Source organism: Anopheles bellator, chromosome 1, assembly GCF_943735745.2.
Source record: "Anopheles bellator chromosome 1, idAnoBellAS_SP24_06.2, whole genome shotgun sequence".
NCBI classification, from domain to species: domain Eukaryota; kingdom Metazoa; phylum Arthropoda; class Insecta; order Diptera; family Culicidae; genus Anopheles; species Anopheles bellator.
The window spans coordinates 50,619,059-50,636,408 of record NC_071285.1 but is presented as its reverse complement, the minus strand read 5'-3'; the positions used below and the strand labels follow the sequence as shown (position 1 = coordinate 50,636,408).

At 51.1% G+C, this 17,350-nt stretch overlaps 3 protein-coding genes across 7 annotated transcripts; 1 reads left to right on the top strand and 2 right to left on the bottom strand.

Annotated features, from left to right (window-relative positions):
• Nucleotides 1-2,318: 2,318 nt before the first annotated feature.
• Nucleotides 2,319-10,169, top strand: LOC131213856 (uncharacterized). Of its 2 annotated transcripts, none has more exons than XM_058208179.1 (5): nucleotides 2,319-2,489; nucleotides 5,545-5,836; nucleotides 6,818-7,391; nucleotides 7,454-7,778; nucleotides 7,853-10,169. In XM_058208179.1, the coding sequence occupies exons 2-5, from the start codon at nucleotides 5,560-5,562 to the stop codon at nucleotides 9,077-9,079; spliced, it is 2,403 nt and encodes an 800-aa protein (XP_058064162.1). In that variant the 5' UTR covers nucleotides 2,319-2,489; nucleotides 5,545-5,559; the 3' UTR covers nucleotides 9,080-10,169. The 2 variants fall into 2 exon arrangements, with proteins under 2 accessions (XP_058064162.1, XP_058064079.1); XM_058208096.1 differs by having other exon boundaries at nucleotides 6,812-7,391.
• Nucleotides 10,170-10,236: 67 nt separating this feature from the next.
• LOC131205867 (uncharacterized) lies at nucleotides 10,237-14,746 on the bottom strand. 4 transcript variants are annotated; one of them, XM_058198173.1, is made up of 9 exons: nucleotides 14,391-14,746; nucleotides 13,750-13,844; nucleotides 13,428-13,648; nucleotides 12,588-13,361; nucleotides 12,166-12,519; nucleotides 11,666-12,106; nucleotides 10,997-11,588; nucleotides 10,676-10,932; nucleotides 10,237-10,609 (listed from the first exon to the last, which is right to left on the bottom strand). In XM_058198173.1, the coding sequence occupies exons 1-9, from the start codon at nucleotides 14,589-14,591 to the stop codon at nucleotides 10,296-10,298; spliced, it is 3,249 nt and encodes a 1,082-aa protein (XP_058054156.1). In that variant the 5' UTR covers nucleotides 14,592-14,746; the 3' UTR covers nucleotides 10,237-10,295. The 4 variants fall into 4 exon arrangements, with proteins under 4 accessions (XP_058054156.1, XP_058054140.1, XP_058054148.1 ...); XM_058198157.1 differs by having other exon boundaries at nucleotides 10,237-10,932; XM_058198165.1 differs by having other exon boundaries at nucleotides 10,237-10,932; nucleotides 11,666-12,088.
• A 470-nt stretch (nucleotides 14,747-15,216) lies between these two features.
• LOC131216190 (DNA primase small subunit) lies at nucleotides 15,217-16,719 on the bottom strand. The gene is made up of 3 exons (XM_058210609.1): nucleotides 16,551-16,719; nucleotides 15,521-16,475; nucleotides 15,217-15,450 (listed from the first exon to the last, which is right to left on the bottom strand). The coding sequence occupies exons 1-3, from the start codon at nucleotides 16,687-16,689 to the stop codon at nucleotides 15,255-15,257; spliced, it is 1,290 nt and encodes a 429-aa protein (XP_058066592.1). The 5' UTR covers nucleotides 16,690-16,719; the 3' UTR covers nucleotides 15,217-15,254.
• Between the last annotated feature and the right edge of the window lie 631 nt (nucleotides 16,720-17,350).

Sequence of the window (17,350 nt, the reverse complement as noted above, 5' to 3'; positions counted from 1 at the left end):
TTTCCCATTGCCGCCGTGCCCCTGGTCAGCTGTTCTGGAGCAGTGCTTCCGCTGGGTGCGTTCCAGTGTGGTCACTAACTTATCACCCACCCAGCACCGACGGGGTGGACGCGTCTGATAAGTTATGCAAAGCAGAGTGGTGCCATGCGTGGCATAATTTCGACGGCCAGTTGGGCCGGAAGATGACGGCGATGGGACCGAAGGCGGCCAGCGTGCGACGAGTGATACGAAATAAATTGAGCAATGGCCGATATTTTTATTTGCGGCCAAGGCACGCTACGTGCCGCGTGTGTACGAGTCATTTGGAGCAAGCCGAAAGTGGACGACGGAACGCCATTGCACCAGGGTAACACTTTCGTTTCCATAGACCAATTCCATCCAACTTACGGTGAGAAGGGATTTTTTTTTCAAATTTACTTCCCATACTAATTTGCAGTTCGCATCCAAAAAGCAATCCAGTAATTGAAATGTTGTATTGATTAGCTGTTTTGAATTTAACGAACCGCCTGCAATCTCATTTAAACCTCGCCGGCCCTGTTATCAAAGTTTCAGGGAATGAGCTAATAAAATCTCATTACTTAAAACTGCCACTCGGGGCAAATTGCGTCCGAAAATAGCGCCCACCGTAGGCGAAAAACTATCAGCTTTTCCCGAGGACGCTCAGTGGACGCACTCACACAACGCACTCATTTTCCCACGACTCATTTTCCCAGACCAGCAGGGCGTGAGTTGCCCTTGGCAGATTGTTTGTAAACAATAGAATGTCCGTTTCCAGGGTGCTGGTTGGGAAAATTACATTCACCCAGTGGGAGTCTTCCAATGTCCTTTCCGTTTTAAACGACCCAGCCCAAAGCGGAAATTATAGTCCGCTAGCTTGTCGTGTGTTGCGCTTTTATGACGTCGCTGGGGAGATTTATTTAAATCAGTCACATATGCTAGGGTTCTCAGGCCCCAACGGTAAACCAAATCCATTTCAAGCTTCTAGTAAACGTTCGTTTAAATTTACGGCTAAACATCAACCTATTGTTGCATCCGTTATACGGTGGCCTTTGCCTTCAACGGAAATGGGGAATCGGAACTAAAGGACAACTTGAAGGCTCGAAACGTATGCAACCGTAGGATTCGGAGCTTCGAAATGAGAACAGAACAGAAAATTCTTGTCCTAAACGGAAACGACCACGGTCTATAGTGGAACCCAAACTCGACGGTCTCACGTCCGACCGGAAGAGCGCAGAAGCGCACTATCGCGTGCTACGTGGATCCTGCGGGGCGCCTCGCGCGTAGGCTTCGGCTCGTCAGTAGTCCTCGGTACGCCGTCTCCCACGCACGCACGGTTCGTTCACGCACTGTCCCGCTACACGCAAGTTGAGTGTTGCAGAGTGAAGTAATTCAGCCAGGACCTATCCCCGAAGATGGGGCCTCCCCACCGGTTCGGTGACATCCTGCGACAGCAAGGATCCTAGTGCGATTCGGTGGCGTGCGCGATGTGCTGTGCTAGCCGTGAAACGCCGAGAAGGTCAACGAATGGTCATCGGTGACGTTCGCGTCCAAGGATCAGCCTCAGCCCAAGGCTGATGTCCGGGATTTTTTCGCGATTCGCGATTCGCAAGCCCGACACTCAGGCCGCAGCAGCGGCACTCAACCACTCGGCCACTCACAACTGGCGTCGTCGGGATGCGTGCGAATTTTTGGCGCGGCGAGAAACGTGCTCAGTTCTCGGTTGTCGGTCTTGGGGAACCGTCGGTTGCGGCTTTAAATGTAGCAGAATAGAAGCCGCGTGTGGTGGCGCTCGACGGACTTAAACCACGGTTCCGTTTAATTAATTTATTCGGCACTTTCGGCAGCGGCTGCCAATGAACAGTGTAGTACGGCGAGCAAGGGTAGCTGACCGGAAAAGAAAATCACCTACCGACGTCACCGGGACGTGCAACAAGAGTGAAGTGATTTATTTATAAAACGTGGCAACGGTACGGAATGGCCACCAAGAAGTGGCCATAGGCCAAGCTATTTTCTCGCCTTCGCTTTCGGCGTGCTGTTCTAGTTCTCCCGTGTCCTGTGTGAAGCGCGTATTTTTGAAGTGTTTCTAAGTGCCCGTGTCGCGAATGGCTATGGAAGGGCCAAACGACCCGATTATCGACGCAAATTTCTGCTGAGCGCTGCTGAAACGCAGCAGATGTTTTTGTGGTCCATGCGGTGGCAAAATAAATAACAGTGTACGTAGCGGACCTCCCCGACGAGCGATTCGCTTCGCACAGCTGATAGCCCCACGTGGTCCTGCGAGTGTTTGGGTTTTATGGGCGAATGGAATGATTGTGGAATTGATTAAAAGGCAGTTTGCGCGTGTTTGTGACGCTAAATTTCCGACAGCAACGAAGACGTCCGCGGTCTTCCTCGGAGCAGTTCGCGCTCCAATCAAGAGTAGTTGAAGGACTGCTCCGACGCGAAACGTGATTCGAGGCGGGCAGTCAGGCAGCGGTATAGTGCAAAAGGTGAGTCAGTGTCGTCAGCGGCCAGCATAATGCTGCTGGGAGTGGTGAACAGATCGTGGTCCTCCGAGACGTTGAGCATGAAACAAAACCTCTACACTTGCGTTTGCTTGGGAGGCCCGCGTCATTGAAGTCTGAGTAACCGGATACGGTCCATTTAGCACTTTCGCTAGCTCTGCTCTAGGGTCGCCTAGGAGCCACACACCACGACAAAGCGTACTCGTTGAATCGTCGAACACATCTGAAGTTTCGATGTCAAAATGATGCTGTAGGTGTTTGAAATAGTTCCGGCTTGGCTGCTTTTCGGCCTTAAGAAAAATAAACCTTCATTAGCAGGGGGTCGTGAAACACGAGCACCCGTCCGTGCTGACAATGATGCTGTTTGTCGGACGCGTCGATCGTACTTCAGTCAAGCAGCTTGGCTCACATCTTCGGTAGATATTGAAGCCTGGTCGGGAATTCCTGGAAGCTATCAATGGAGAACGTATGTTTAAAGAATCGAATGCTGTGTATTTCTATAAAAGAACTATAAACATTAAAGGGGGGAAAACCCGCTCGGCCTTATTAGAATACTCGCTCTCCAACAAACGGCGAGACGAGCTCCATTTCGATAATGGAATCTGTCATCCTCTCACTACCACTCCAGACATCATCAAATTGTGGCGCACCAAAATATCAAAAGGCTACAATTATGAGCTCCCACTCGGTGCCCTTCGGCTCGCAGCATCATTAACACATAGCGTCCCCTCGTTATCGGTCCGGCGCTCGGTCGGACAAATACTCCATCATGGTTCACTTTCGTTTGGCCACGTGCCATCCTTCTCCGGGTGCTTGTCACGAGAGACCGGCTTATCGTTCCGTTCGGATCGACCTCCACCAGGACCGGAAATCGCTGGCCACGCAGTGATTTCATCGATACACTGCTTCGCGTGTCATCCCAAGAATAACAAGTATTGCCACTGACGTCATCCATCCGTCGTTGCGCTTAAGGCTCCGGCTCCCGCCGGACGGGCCTCGACGAGGGCTTCCGCCGTTCGATGTTTGTCACTTTTCCGGCAACCCCCACAGCAATTACTCAAACCGCGTCCGGTCGCTGAAAATCAGTCTCTCCCCGCGGGGATTTCCCGGGGCATCAGCAGGAACGCTAAGGATTGCCGGAGCTCCCCATGCCTTTGCGGCAGCCGGCAACGACGAAGTCAGGAAGCTCGTAATAGGTCACAGAATTATTGATGCACTGTTGGCACCACCGACCCCCATCATTTCAGACGGGCGGCGAGACAGCCAACCGTTCCGGTTCGCCAAGGAGGGCATACTCGTGTAAAGAAGGCAAAGTAGTCGGCAATGTGAGTGTACTTTTCTCCTGCTGCCGCCGCATCCGGAGCGCTAGGGTCGCGGCATTGTGCAAATGCATATTGTGCACAGCAGCGGGTGGCTTCTCTTGGAGGACGACCCGAGCGCCAGGATGTTTGTAACGACCCGCTCGGATCGAAGCTCGTTACGAAAGGATTATTATAGAACCGTCGTTCCGTGAATAGTCCGGCTTTCCGGGGAGCAATGAAGCCGAAAGTGACTCACCAAGGAAAGCTCGATGAATTGGCGGTTGCTTAAGGATTATTCCATCGGGAGTTCAGCGCTGAAGGTGCAGGCTGATAATCGCTTCCCTAAGCTTTAAGGAACGCTTTAAACCCCGATAGGATGTTTGTATATTCATTGCGAAATTTAAATTTTCAAGCCATATTCCTGAGAGGTCTGTCATTAGCGAGCGTTTATTGCTTTGGCGATGCCCCAACCAAGACGCCAACGGAGGAATGTGCTACAGTTTCGCAGCATTACAACAGCGTTTCCCAGGCCTATCGAATTGAATAATTCATGCCACCGATTCTGCCTAGCCTAGATCCGGCAGCAGTTAAGTGCTCCCACAGAGTTGCATTCAAAAGTACAGCAAACGAACAACAAACGAACGGTTTGATTGTGGCGTTCGGTCGGACCTGAGTCGGAATTCAGTTGCACCGCCGTTTGCATGCCTTACGTTCAATGCGCAGCCCCCCGGAAGCTGGGGAAGGTCCCGGATCGGTGCCCAGAATAGATGGGCACGATTGTGGTCAATTACGGTAGCCCGCGACTAGGCAACCGGGGGGGTCGTGAGTCGTCTATCTTCCACCAGCGGCAGTCCGTGACGGTATCGAATCGGATCACACAGAGAATAGACACGGTGCATCTCATCAAGCATCACGGCAACCTCCACCTACCTAAACGGGCGTCCGACGAATCGGTTTACAGTGTTGATAGACAAACAACCACCCATAAAAGCGCCGGCAATTATCGCGGCGGGTTTTCTCACCACTTTTTTCTAGCACCTCTCCAAACAGAGGCGCGCAATCGCGAAGAGGCCAAAAGGTGCGGGCAGCCACGGCGCTCAACTTGACCTTCCCGAGCCGGATGAAGCGCTGTCCAAAGTAAGCCCCGTTGCCAGAAAATCCCACTACCTGTGGTGGAGTTCCCGTGCATCTTGTCCTTGACATCGGCTGTGAAGAGTGGATTTGGTTGGGGCCATAAAAAATAAACGATCGCTTACGTGCCGGCCATGGTTTGATGGTTTGACGATTCGCAACATTCTCACCGGTTGGCCTTGGGTTCGGGGCATAGTTCGGGTCACCTTACGATTAGCAGCAGCGATGGTGCCCCCCGGCGCGAGACCCCTGCATGACGGCATTCGTCATCCTGCGGCTTGCGTTAATGTTGAATTAATCGTTCAAAACATTCGAAAAACACGAAACGAGAGGCCAAAGCGGCCGAAATGCCAAAATCACCACGACATAGCAATCATTAGCGAAGGCAACACTACCACAGCACAGAACACACGCTAAGAATACGGAGATGATTACTTTTCGTGCTTCGCCTTCTTTGATTGAAGACCGAATGTCGGGCGTCGGTCTCGCCGGTCTTCGACTTCCTCGCCTACTAGTCGTGTGGTGTTTGCAATGTGTTTGTCCGAATAATTAAGGAAGTTCTTGGGAGTCCCGGCTTGGACTTACGTGGATCTGTTTTGCATTTGTAGCGATGAGCAGACAGCATGAAACACTCGGTGTTACAGACACTGCTCGAGCCGGCCACAGCGATCGGGCTAGCCCACGGTAAGAAGTCCACCTGTGCCAACAACCGGCGAGATGGTGGTTCCGGGCGCAGCTTGCTGCTATCAGCGGACCGGTGTGGCCGATTGCCGGTGCTCGGGTTCGCCTTGGTGTTCTGCCTCACGGTGTATCTGTACTTCACGACCACCACCTGGACGGATGTGCCCCAGATGATCGTCACCATCCCGCCCGACGATGCCGATCTGCCCGGACCGAAAGGTAAGGCAATGTCCACCCACGGGAGGACACGAATGAAGCGACCGATAACGACCTCTGAAAGACCGAACCGAGTTACACCTAGTTGTTGTTGTTGTGTGGCATCCCTTGCGTAGTGTGTGTTCAGTGTATTTCCGGAACGGACGTTGTTCTGATGGCATGTAACCACTACGATGTTCCGGTTTTGTAGCTTTTAACCCAGGTTGTATGATTTGAGAAGCTTGTTTTACTTCCGCATTTTAAAGATGTTTTGTAACAACACCAAAGATTAGAATTGGCATACATCCGGCTTATTCTGCACATTTTGTTGCTTATTCCCTCGTATCTATTGTTTGCCCTGTTTTCCCAGAAATCTATAACTGATTAGAAAATCGCTTGCAGTGAGTCCAACTTCTTCTAGTAGCTCTAGTAGCGTAGGCCTTCCTTCCGAAACGAGACGATCGTCAAGCCAGCCGCATAACCAGCACATAAAGCAGCAGCCAATTGGTTTTAATGTTTCTCTTTTTTATCTCTTGTTTATTCCCCTTTATCGTAATTTGTTTCATTTATCTGTTCTGTTCTCTCAACCTATCACACGTTGCCCAACACGCTCACTCGCGACGATACCCTGTGTCAATTCGATGGGTCCGAAACCCAACCTCTCCCGAATCCCTTCATTGTGTATATACGGATTTTCGAACCACGGTTGTTGTGAAACCAAACACCGTCCTGGGAACGGCCATTCAAACACGCCTTGCAATTGCACGCCCCTAATCTACTCTGTTAACGGTTTTTTTTTGGTTTTTCGTATGTGTTGTGATGTTGTTGAAATTTCCCTTTAATAAAAACCAAAACGCCCGCCCCTGTGCTTTTGCCGTTTACGTTACCCACAACATAAATATTTAATCAATAACCACCTTCTGAATGTGCCAAAATGCAAACAATCAACTCCCCTCCTAACTGTAACGATGTGTGACTGCAAACGCGTTATTAAAAAAGAAACAGAACAAAATGCAATAAAATGCACCACCCACCACGAGCATCATCACTACCCATCACACCCACGCCAGCACCCCCCGGCCGACGCACGAGCGACGGCAGATGAACTGCTGCGTCTCACTTCCAATGCCAATCGAATAATTCCAATCGTTACCCAAACCGACGCACACCATTCCGTGGCCGGAACCGTCACTGGCACCGCTCTCGCCCCCAATGCCATCAACGGTCCCGGGACGATCGGCAACCCTGCTCCGTGGGCCACCACCACCACCGGACCGCACGATCCGCGTGCGCCAGTGCCGAAGGGCTTCCTGGTGTGGGGACCGGGCTGCCAGATCATGGACCTGGACCCGCTGGCCAAGGACGTGATGCGGCTGTTCAGCAAGGAGCGCTTCGTGCCGTGCAGTCCGAAGCAACCGCTGACCACGATCGAGCAGCACTTCGAAAACGACACGGTCCTGGTGCGATTTCACCCGGAGCGGATGGAATCGTATATGCCGCACTTCATGCGCTACGTCCGGTGCTGCTACCAGAGCATCGAACGGTCCGGCACGAAGGACAAGGCGGACAAGAACTTTTGGTACGGGGTGATGGTATGATGATAAGATGAGAACGGATGAGGTCTAATCGATTCGCTTCCAGGGTCGGTGAATGTGTTGCCTTCAACCAATCGTTCCTGCTTCCGGCGGCGGTGCGGACCGGATTTCTGGTACGCTGCAAGGCTGGCGTGTCGGAGGGCAGCAAGTCGAAGAAGGCCATCTACACCAACGCGCACGCCCTCGTCCGGCCGCTGCCGAGCGTCCAGGAGCGGCTGGAGAAGTTTAGCGGGCGCAGCGAGACGCGGCCCCTCAGTGTGCTAATGATCGGGATCGATAGCATTTCCAGACTCAATCTCATCCGCGCGATGCCCCATACGGCGCAGCATCTCTACAACACGGGCTGGTTCGAGCTGAAGGGTTACAACAAGGTTTGGGCACTCTCTTTCTTATAAACACCCTCAGGTCTGTATTGGTTTGATTCTATCGATTGGTTTCCTACCAGATTGACGACAACACATACCCAAATCTGATGGCCATCCTGACGGGGTACAACAACTCGCTCGCTTACTCCGTCTGCAACCCGCGGAAGGTCGGCCAACTGGAGGAGTGCCCGTTTCTGTGGAAGTACTTTGCCGACAGTGGGTACGCGACGGCGTACGCCGAGGACGAGGCGAGCATCAACACTTTCAACTACCACAAGTACGGCTTCGTGGCGCAACCGACCGACCACTACTTCCGCCCGGTGGCCCTGGCGGCGGAGAAGAATCTGTCGAAGAAGATCAAGAACTCGCTCACGTTCTGTCTCGGGTATCAGAACTACGCCGATTACATCTACCAGTACGCGCTCGACTTTGCCACACAGTACCGGACCGAGCCGTACTTTGGGCTGTTCTGGACGAACACGTTCAGTCACAACGACATCAGCGATCCGTCGTCGATGGACCTGCGCATGAAGTACTACCTCGAGCAGCTGGACGAGCGGGGAATCCTGAATAGTAGCATGGTGGTGTTTTTCAGCGATCACGGGTTGCGCTTCGGTCCGGTCCGGATGCTGCTGACCGGGTGGCTGGAAGAGCGGCTACCGTTCAACTTCATCTGGCTGCCGGAATGGTTCCGCGAGGAGCACCCCGAGATCGTGCAGGCGCTCAAGATCAACCGCAACCGGCTCACGAACCCGTACGACCTGCACGCCACACTCAAGCACGTGCTCGAGCTGTCCGGGCGCATCGATAATCTGCCGGGGCCGCTAAGCTGCCCAAACTGTCAGAGCATCTTCACGGAGGTACCGTGGAACCGGTCGTGCGAGGAGACGGCCATCGAATCGCACTGGTGCACCTGTGCCAACTTTAAGCCCATCGACAAGCACTCGGCGATGGTGCAACGGGCGATCGCGTTCGTGATCGACTACGTCAACGTCGATCTGGACCGGCACCGGAACAGCACGACGAGTAACTACGCGTGCGCCAAGCTGACACTCGGAGCCATCACGCTCGCCAAGATGGCCCGCCAGCCGAAGGGAAAGCTAGCGTACAACGACTATCTGTTGATCTTCGAAGGCAAACCGGGCGGCGGCAAGTTCGAGTCCACCGTACGCCACCACCTGGGGAGGGATGAGTTTGAAATTACCGGCTCCATCAGCCGGCTGAACGAGTACGCCAGCCAGAGCGAGTGTATGCACGTGGACTACCTGCGAAAGTATTGCTACTGCCAGCGGATCAAACTCTTCTAAGCGCCGGGTTCGGCAATCGAACGACGACACAGTTGCCGTCGGGTGCAAGTTCCTTAAGTTGTAGCTAAAGTATTACACAGCAACAGTCTGGTTTTGTTGCTCTTACGGCCTAATTCGCTGAGCGTGCAGAAACCAAACCAATCGATCCTGATGCAGATTTTTTGAGGTATCCCAATCCCGTCATTCCACGATAAGACACCCCGAGTTTCCCCGAGATGTTCGCTTTCGTGTCAGTTCTTTACCGATTCTGTACCGCCCTGCTTTGTATTATCTGCCCTAAGCGGGAATCAAAATATTCTAAGAACCACTCGACGTTCCTTTGTTAGTGTAGAATGTTGGCCACGGGGCAAGGATTGTGGCCGATGGCGTAGAAACTCGTAGCAATAGCGCAGTAGTAGAACTTCAGTCGTATCAGTGCCAACGAAGAGGCCGGTCGGAAGAAAGCTAGATGAGTAATGATTTAGTGTAATACAATGCGCAGAATGAAGAGTTAAGCTTAAGAACTGAGTGAGTAGCTTTAGCGTGTAGCTTGTAGATGGAGCTACATAGACAGATCTAGGGAATACCCACGACCACTGATGGGGACAGTTTTCCGTTGAAATTGACAACGCTTAGAGTACGTACTACAATTTACCCCAAGGTAGTAATGAAGCGAGTGGTAATCTACAACCCCTTCGTTCGGCCCTGATGCCGAATGGTATTACTGAAGGGATAATTTAGCGTGGACCAAAACATGCTTAGAGAAGAGGTGATGTCCCGTGTCGCATCGTAGACAAATTATTGAACTTTTGAGCAACTCAATCCGTAACGGTTCTACATTGACCCATAAAGTAAGATAGCATTTGCATCCAATGCAATTCGTACACACCAAGCACAAGCGGAGCGAAGCGAAGTAAGGCGAAGTTAACTGGAGTAAACCCGCCCAAACCTGCTGTACATAGTATTACCAACCCGGTTCCGCGCTTTTGTTAATATATCGAATAGTGAAAAATATACAACCGAAGATCTTACGGCAAGCGCCAAACCAAAACGCAGCCATTAAAGCGATGGATCAAAACAGATGAATACTATTTTACCATTTTTTGTTATATACTCGTTATTGGATAATACTAAAATAAAGTCAGTACGGAAACCAATTACTTTTGCTGCCACATAGCGGTTAATTTATTAACCAATACTCAACACATACTTAAATAATGCTAGATCTCACAGATGGTCACACTTCATGCCGTCGCTCATTTGCCACTGATCGGTGAAGACCAATGTTACGCTTCGGTACGGCCCCACTAGAACTGCGCGCACTCCGTCGATCATTTGCTCCTGAAAAGCGCCCGCTATCTAGCTGATCCACCGAATAAGTACGCGTGGATAGTAGCGTCCTAGTGGCGGAAGTCGTCCTGGTTATGCTTCCCTGTGATGGAAACCGACCAAAGCACGTACAAATCTTGACCGCCTCCGAGCTTGCCAGTGGCGGTTGATCATTGCCGAGCGTCTGCTCGGAGTAAAGCTGCGTCGTTGGTCGCTGCATAGCTTGGGACATTACGATACGACCATTGCAGATCGAACAGTGGTCTGCTGCAGGTGCTGGAGCCCTACCTTGTATGGCCGAGTGATTGCTGCCCAGTTGCGTTCTTTGGTGACTCCGACAGACTGGGCAATGCCTGCAGAGCACATTGTAGGCAATGTTTGCTGTTGCCGCGTCCGAACTGGTGCCGCCGGTTTGGATTTGATGAAACGAGCGATTGATTGACTGACACAAACAGGGACTTCGGAAGGACGTGGTCGCGGATGCGGTAAGGTGTGTAAACGCAGTTCGATCAGAGTTGATCGTCTCCTGACTACTTCCGGAGGATCTAGTGAGCGGAAGAAAAAACGGTTAGTCACGCAAAACTAGTCATGGCGACATTTGTTACTTACAATTCATTATCGGTCGAAACATTATGTCCAAAGCCAATCAAATAGGAATCCAGGTCCTGTATTTGGTGAAGATCGATATAGTTTGGTGTGGCCACTGCTACTGTGCCCGTAGGAACAGGTTGTACCGATGGTTCTCCATCTAGGCTGCCTGTAAACGCTTGCCAGGTAGGGTTCGTTTGACTTGGATCACTCCACATGCTGGGGGAAAACATGCTGCTAGTAACAGCTGGCTGGACAATGTCGGGATTGTCGCTACTGCAATTGGATGTGTTGTTGTCACGATCCACTGGTCGATTGTTGATCGAAGGTACGGCACTGGATGCCACTAGTGTTGTGGGTTGAGTAGATCCAGGCGTACCAGCAAATGCAACGATGTTGGGAAGAAAGCTTACTCCGAGCGAGTTCGGAATAGGGTCTTCCGCAGGGCCGCGCGGCCCACCGCCCGAAATGCTGATCGATGGGCACGCGAGGACGGCGTCGGTACGGCTCGCATAGAATCGAGCATTGCTCTGGTCGTACGTTGGCGGAGGACTGGACGAGTCTGTGCCACGGCCACTGCTCTCGCCCGTACCCGAAGACGACGCTGGAGTTTCTGTAAACGCCATTCTATGTGAAAGCTAACACTAGTGCAATCTACATTCCGCTCGAAGTGTGGAAAAAGTTACTCACCTAGTATGCGGGAGCTGATGAAGAAATCGTCCCGATCCGTTCGATTCCAATTGGACACCACCCGCAGATGGTTGTCTTCGGGTTCTGCATCAGCGTCCGAGTAGCGCTCGTAAGCGTCACTATCGTCAAACTCGCCTTCGTCCAGTCCCAAAATCATGCCCCTCGAGTAACCGCTCGTCGTCGGGGTAGACTCCCCTTCCGGCGGCAATTGAACCTCCAGAATCGGATGGTCCGCGGAAGCGTTACTCGGGCGACGCGAACGTCTCATGCGACTCTGACGTCCCGAGGCTGACGACGAATGGCGACGCCGTTTCCGTCTCATCTCGTCATCCATACCGATCTTGATGATCTCATCGTAATCCGGTGGCGCTTCATAGTTGGGTGGTTCGTCCATCTCTTCCGGTCCGTGCGTCGTGTTACTGTCTGTATGTATAACACTCACTGAAGATGAATGTCTTGCCGTTTAGCGGCTACCCAAGTGAGACGGAGCCGGAACTCACCTAACAATTCACTGATGGTCTGCAGTTGACTGTGCAGGTCGCGCTGTTGTCGGGCCCGGTTGCCGGTGCGGTACAGCAAAACGATCAGTGCCGATATCAACATGACCAGACCCAGACTGCTGGCAATGAAGATGATGGTGGCAGTGCGCAGATCCGGGTAGCGATCCATCTTCGGGAAGTAGTAGTTCGGTGTATGCGCATACCAGCGCCGATCCAACGGTTCGTCGGCCCACTCCTGCACGCAGCTTTCGGGCTCATCGCTGTTGTCTCCGCAATGATCAAATCCATCACAGTGCAGCTGTATCGGAATGCACTTGCGGTTCTGGCAAAGAAACTCCGTGCCCATGTAGCAATCTGCAAGCGAAACGACGTGAAATCGGGTATCACAGTTTGAGTTATACTGTGGCTCCCACGGATCTTACCCATATAGCTGAAGGCTGAGTAAACCAGCGCCAGTCGTGACAGTGAGCTGAATGTGGCTCTCAGGTGGACGTAGAATCCTGACGTCAGTGGAACTACCAGTTCCCTTTTCGACGCACCACCATCAGGCTTGACCATGCTGAGGACCGTCCCATCCGAGGTAGTTCCCTGTACGATCGTTAGCATTGAATTGGGCCCAAGCTTCTCCAGCGTGTCCACCCGGAGCGATAGATGAGTCTTCAGGTGCGAGTATGTATTGGGCGGTTTGATCAGCCAGACGCAGTCGTAGATTTTACTTTCGTTCGCAGGACGAACCATCTTCATCATGGTGATAGCCCCACCAATGTTTTCCACCACACCGCCACAGTTGGTGTTCGGGTGGAGCGACCGATCGGTGGAGCTGGCAACGTTCAGGAAGGAAACCAGGCCACGGTAGCCCAGTGCCGATCCACCGTTCGCGTAGAAACGGATAATCATCGAAGGTCCCGTACTTTGCACTACTGGAGGACGAAATATTGCCCCCGAAACGGCACACAACCGTTGCCCGTTCCAGTCGTAGAAATCCATCGTTGAAGTCTTCGCGAGTTGGAAGTCGCTAAACATGACATTAATCCGACACGCTTCCACATTGCAGCTCAGGACATACTCCTTCCCGAAGTCCCTCGGATAGTACGAGGGAAAGTGAGGTGTCGCTATAACCCGATGCTGCTGGACGCTACCGACGTCCGTTACATTCGGCGGGGGGCCAGGGTTGGCTTGTATTGTTTCGCGATTCCCTGTAGGGGCGGTTTAGATAGAAACGTTAGGGCCAGATGCAAAGGGACTCTTGTCGTCGGACTTACGTTCCGCTACGTAGTCCAAAGTGAAGGCGTGCGAATGGTTGCTCCAGTAAACGAACTTGATCATCACCGAACGCGTCTGCGTTTGGTAGACGACATCGTGACCACAGTTTCGCCGACCGCTAAAGTCCGTCTCATCGAACGGTGGCTCGGTAAATTCCAGATAATCGCACCGACACGGTGGTTCGTTGTGCACGGCGCATTTGCTGGGAAAGTTGGAGTAACTAATGGAGGATAAAGATTGAAGGTTTTACCTAACCCTGTAATCCGGTCGGCCCACTAATCGTACACCACACCCCGAGGAAAGTGTCGGGTCTTCGGTTACCTTAATGAGATTTTAAAATTGCACGATGGACAGGTTACCAGCTCAAGGGTGCACAGGCTGGCGGTTGTTTGATTGGCGGCCGTCGTTCTAGGGAGCTGAGGAGATGATGAATGTCAGTAATCTGCAATCATTAGCCTTCAAAAACGGTTCAAAACTAGTGTCCTCTTGTGGCCTTTTGCACCGTTGACTATTCTCTAGTCGTTCAAGGTTCAAGGAGAGACGTTGAACCATAATTGTCAAGAAAGAAACGTCGACAACCCTTTCGTTGCTACTAAGGGTACCTCTAAACTGGATTAGGGTGGTGACCCGTACGAAGAAAGTCGACCTTTAGGGCTTGGGCGTAAATTCAATCGTGTCTGGTATGGTTTTTACAGTGGCACTTGAAAATTGAATTATTTGCAGTAAAGAGCGTTTGGCACCGAGTATCAAATCACTTGCAGCAGTACTAGCAGTAATAGTCACGGTGCAAGCAGTTTCAAAGAATATACTTCGCAACGCAATATGAATCACATTAATATTCAATAAGCCCAACGGCATCACTAAATACCGGAAACGAATGTTGTTGTTACCGGGTAATCCAATTTACTGAACGGTACTCATGATTCATCGGAATCGATTCGGTGACGTGCAGCGGGACTTACATAAGGCACAGTCACATTTGTGGCTTGCAGTTGACCACGATCTCCTAGCTCGAAGTACACCCGGTGACCGTTGTATGCTCCACAAATTTCGTTACTTCGAAACACTTTCGGAAAACATTGCACAAACGAAATGCGCGGTAAACAACAGAGAATTGAGGCACCAACAATCAATAGTAAGGAGTGCGCAGAGTACTTAAGCATGCTGGCACTGTTTCCACTTCTTCCCCGGCGGCGTATATGAACGCCGATTACAGTTTATACTACACCGAATTGCGGATAATTCGAGTTAGGGCACTTGGGTTTTCACCGGAACATCAATGGTTCCGTGTTAGCACTTCGAGTCGTCGTTCCGTTCGGTCGGGTTTGTTCTGTTCAGAGGCCGCGATGATACTGAGAGGACTCTGGCCGCTCTAGCAACCGTCAACGGTTTTCCGGAAGCCTTACAACCGTGGCTCGGCGGGACACCCGAAGAGGTTTAACAACGTTACGCATCGCATTTGTAAATGTCAGCTTGTAATAAAGAAGCATGTTGCATATCCTGCAGGCACTTGGTTACATGCGCCGGACGCCACGGGCATTCGATGAATCCTTGCCCAGACGGTGCCATTTGTGTTCTGCGTGCTTACATCACAATATAATCGTCACCCGAAACTAGCAGTAGCATTTCGGAAAGTAGAATGAAGTAGGTTGGATTCTCGGGAATAATAACGTAGCGCATTCCACCGACCATGAACCAAGAGTAGCCTTCCTGTTAGCAGGTAAAGGTTACGTGCGGTCATTACCACACAAGTTCAACAGCTAGACCGTGCATATGCATTGCTGGAGAATGATCCTTTATTATAAAAATAACACCTTTTGCTCGAGTTAGAATTCCATTGTCATATCTCTGACGGTTGCCGCCTTGCTTTTCAACGACTGCTCCAGCTTGCGGAGAAACTCTTCGAATATGACGGTGCCTTTGAACATGCTGGTCTTCTTGTAGTCCTTAATCCGTGAGCGTGTCTCTTCTCCTTCAACCGCATTCTCTTCGTCGAATGCGTTTACTTCCTTCAGTATCTCGCTAAACGAAAGATTGGAGTATAATATAAAATTTTGCAAAGATGATCCGCTAGTTTGCCGGGAGATCTTACGTTATCGTAGGCACATCCGTTGGATCAAACTTGCTGACAGTGTGCGGGTTGAAGGGTACGCAGATGTTGCCAGTTTTCGGATGCACACAGAACGGAGATTTTAGCAAATGGTTGAAGCCTTTCGTGACGTTTATATCCAGCCGCGGGTAGGTGAACGCCAGCATCGTTTCCTCAACGATAAACCGGTACCGACGGTTCCGGTTGCCGCTCGAAGTGCGCATTTCTTCAAAAAATCGCTTAAATTCCGTCCAAGCATCACGCGAATCACCCTTCACCTGTTTCAACCGTTTCTCCAAATCACCGCGTACCGCCGGGTCCTGTATCATGGCAAGCAATTTTTTCAGGCCCTCCGCAGTCCCGAAAATGTTTTGATCTTCGAGACAAATTTCCTCGAACAGTGGTTCTATCACTCGAAAAGCTCGCCTCACGCTGTGATGCATCTCGTCGAAAATGATCACACGCGAAACGGTCCCTTCGCCACCGGAAACCAACACATTCAGGTACTGGGCGATAGCCGAACGGGCTGCCGCGTCCAGGAGGCGGGCCGATTTATCACACACCCAGCAGTGAATACCTCGACGGCCACTGAACACCCATAGCAGGTGCTCGAAACCGAAATCCTCGCGCAATGCCTCATCCAACACGCGGCAGGCAATGGCCATGAACTTCCAGCAGCGCGTACAAACGTTCGCTTCGCTGCAGCACGTCCGAATGTCGTCGTAATCGGTCAAATCGATATCGAACACCAGTTCCCGCTGCACCGGTTGCATGGCCGTGCTGCCACGGTGATCCCTCGGCCTTATGTTGTAGACCGCTCCGATGTCGATCTTGACCGGAACCTTCGCGCAAATCTCACGTTCCAAGTCTTGCTCCGTTTCGAACGATTGGTAACGGATGTACACGTCATCCTGAAGATTGAATGAAAACTCCCGATTGGAGAACACAAATGGCTCCGCTGAAAAGAAATTCAAATGTTTTACAACATTTTAACACGGTTGCTTACAGCCTGACGCTTATTGCCCATACTTACAGCGAGCGTACGACATCCATCGATAGAACTGCTTGTGGGGGAACAATCGTTTGTAATACAGTGGCAGCAAGTCCTGCAGTATTTTGGGATCGAAGCTCGATTTGGTGGCCTTCGCGACAATCTCTTCCGACTCAGGCATTGCGAAGAACGAATTCACACAACAGCAAGCAACAACGGTCAAACAACGCAGGAGAAAAACGCGCCATCTGTCAGCGTATTGTTTACAGCGACACTGTTTATCACTGGGTTTAAGGTTATGGTTCCATTGCTGCAGAGTCAAAGGAATCCACTTTACCCACCCATTTTTGAAGCCAAAAATGTCTAGGCATGTAAAACTTAATATCATCAATGAAATTCTTGTAATTAACCAAATTTTCACTTATTAAACAACCGTACAAGTTAATTTTGCCGCTAGCCATGCCGTTTGAACGCCTCACTGGGGGGCTACATGAGGCGTAACGTAATGTTTTTGGCATTACAGATTAATGCCAAACTGCTTCGCCGCTGTCAAAACGTTTACGGGTCGGCCGAGCCGTTAATCCGAGCGTAAATACTTTTTGCATACGCTTCACTTACAAACAGAGGATAATTTAAGTTCTTATTTGCTGGTATAGCAACAAAATCGATAAAACCAGAAAGAAATATTCAGAAATCAATTTATTTCTCTTCTATTTCTATTTCTCCCATACACAAGTTAATAGAAAACTATCAGTAATTATATGCCTCATTGTTCGTCTTCTGAGGCACATCTCTTCCTTCGCTGCGATTTCTTCCAATCATTGCCAAATCAATCATCAAGC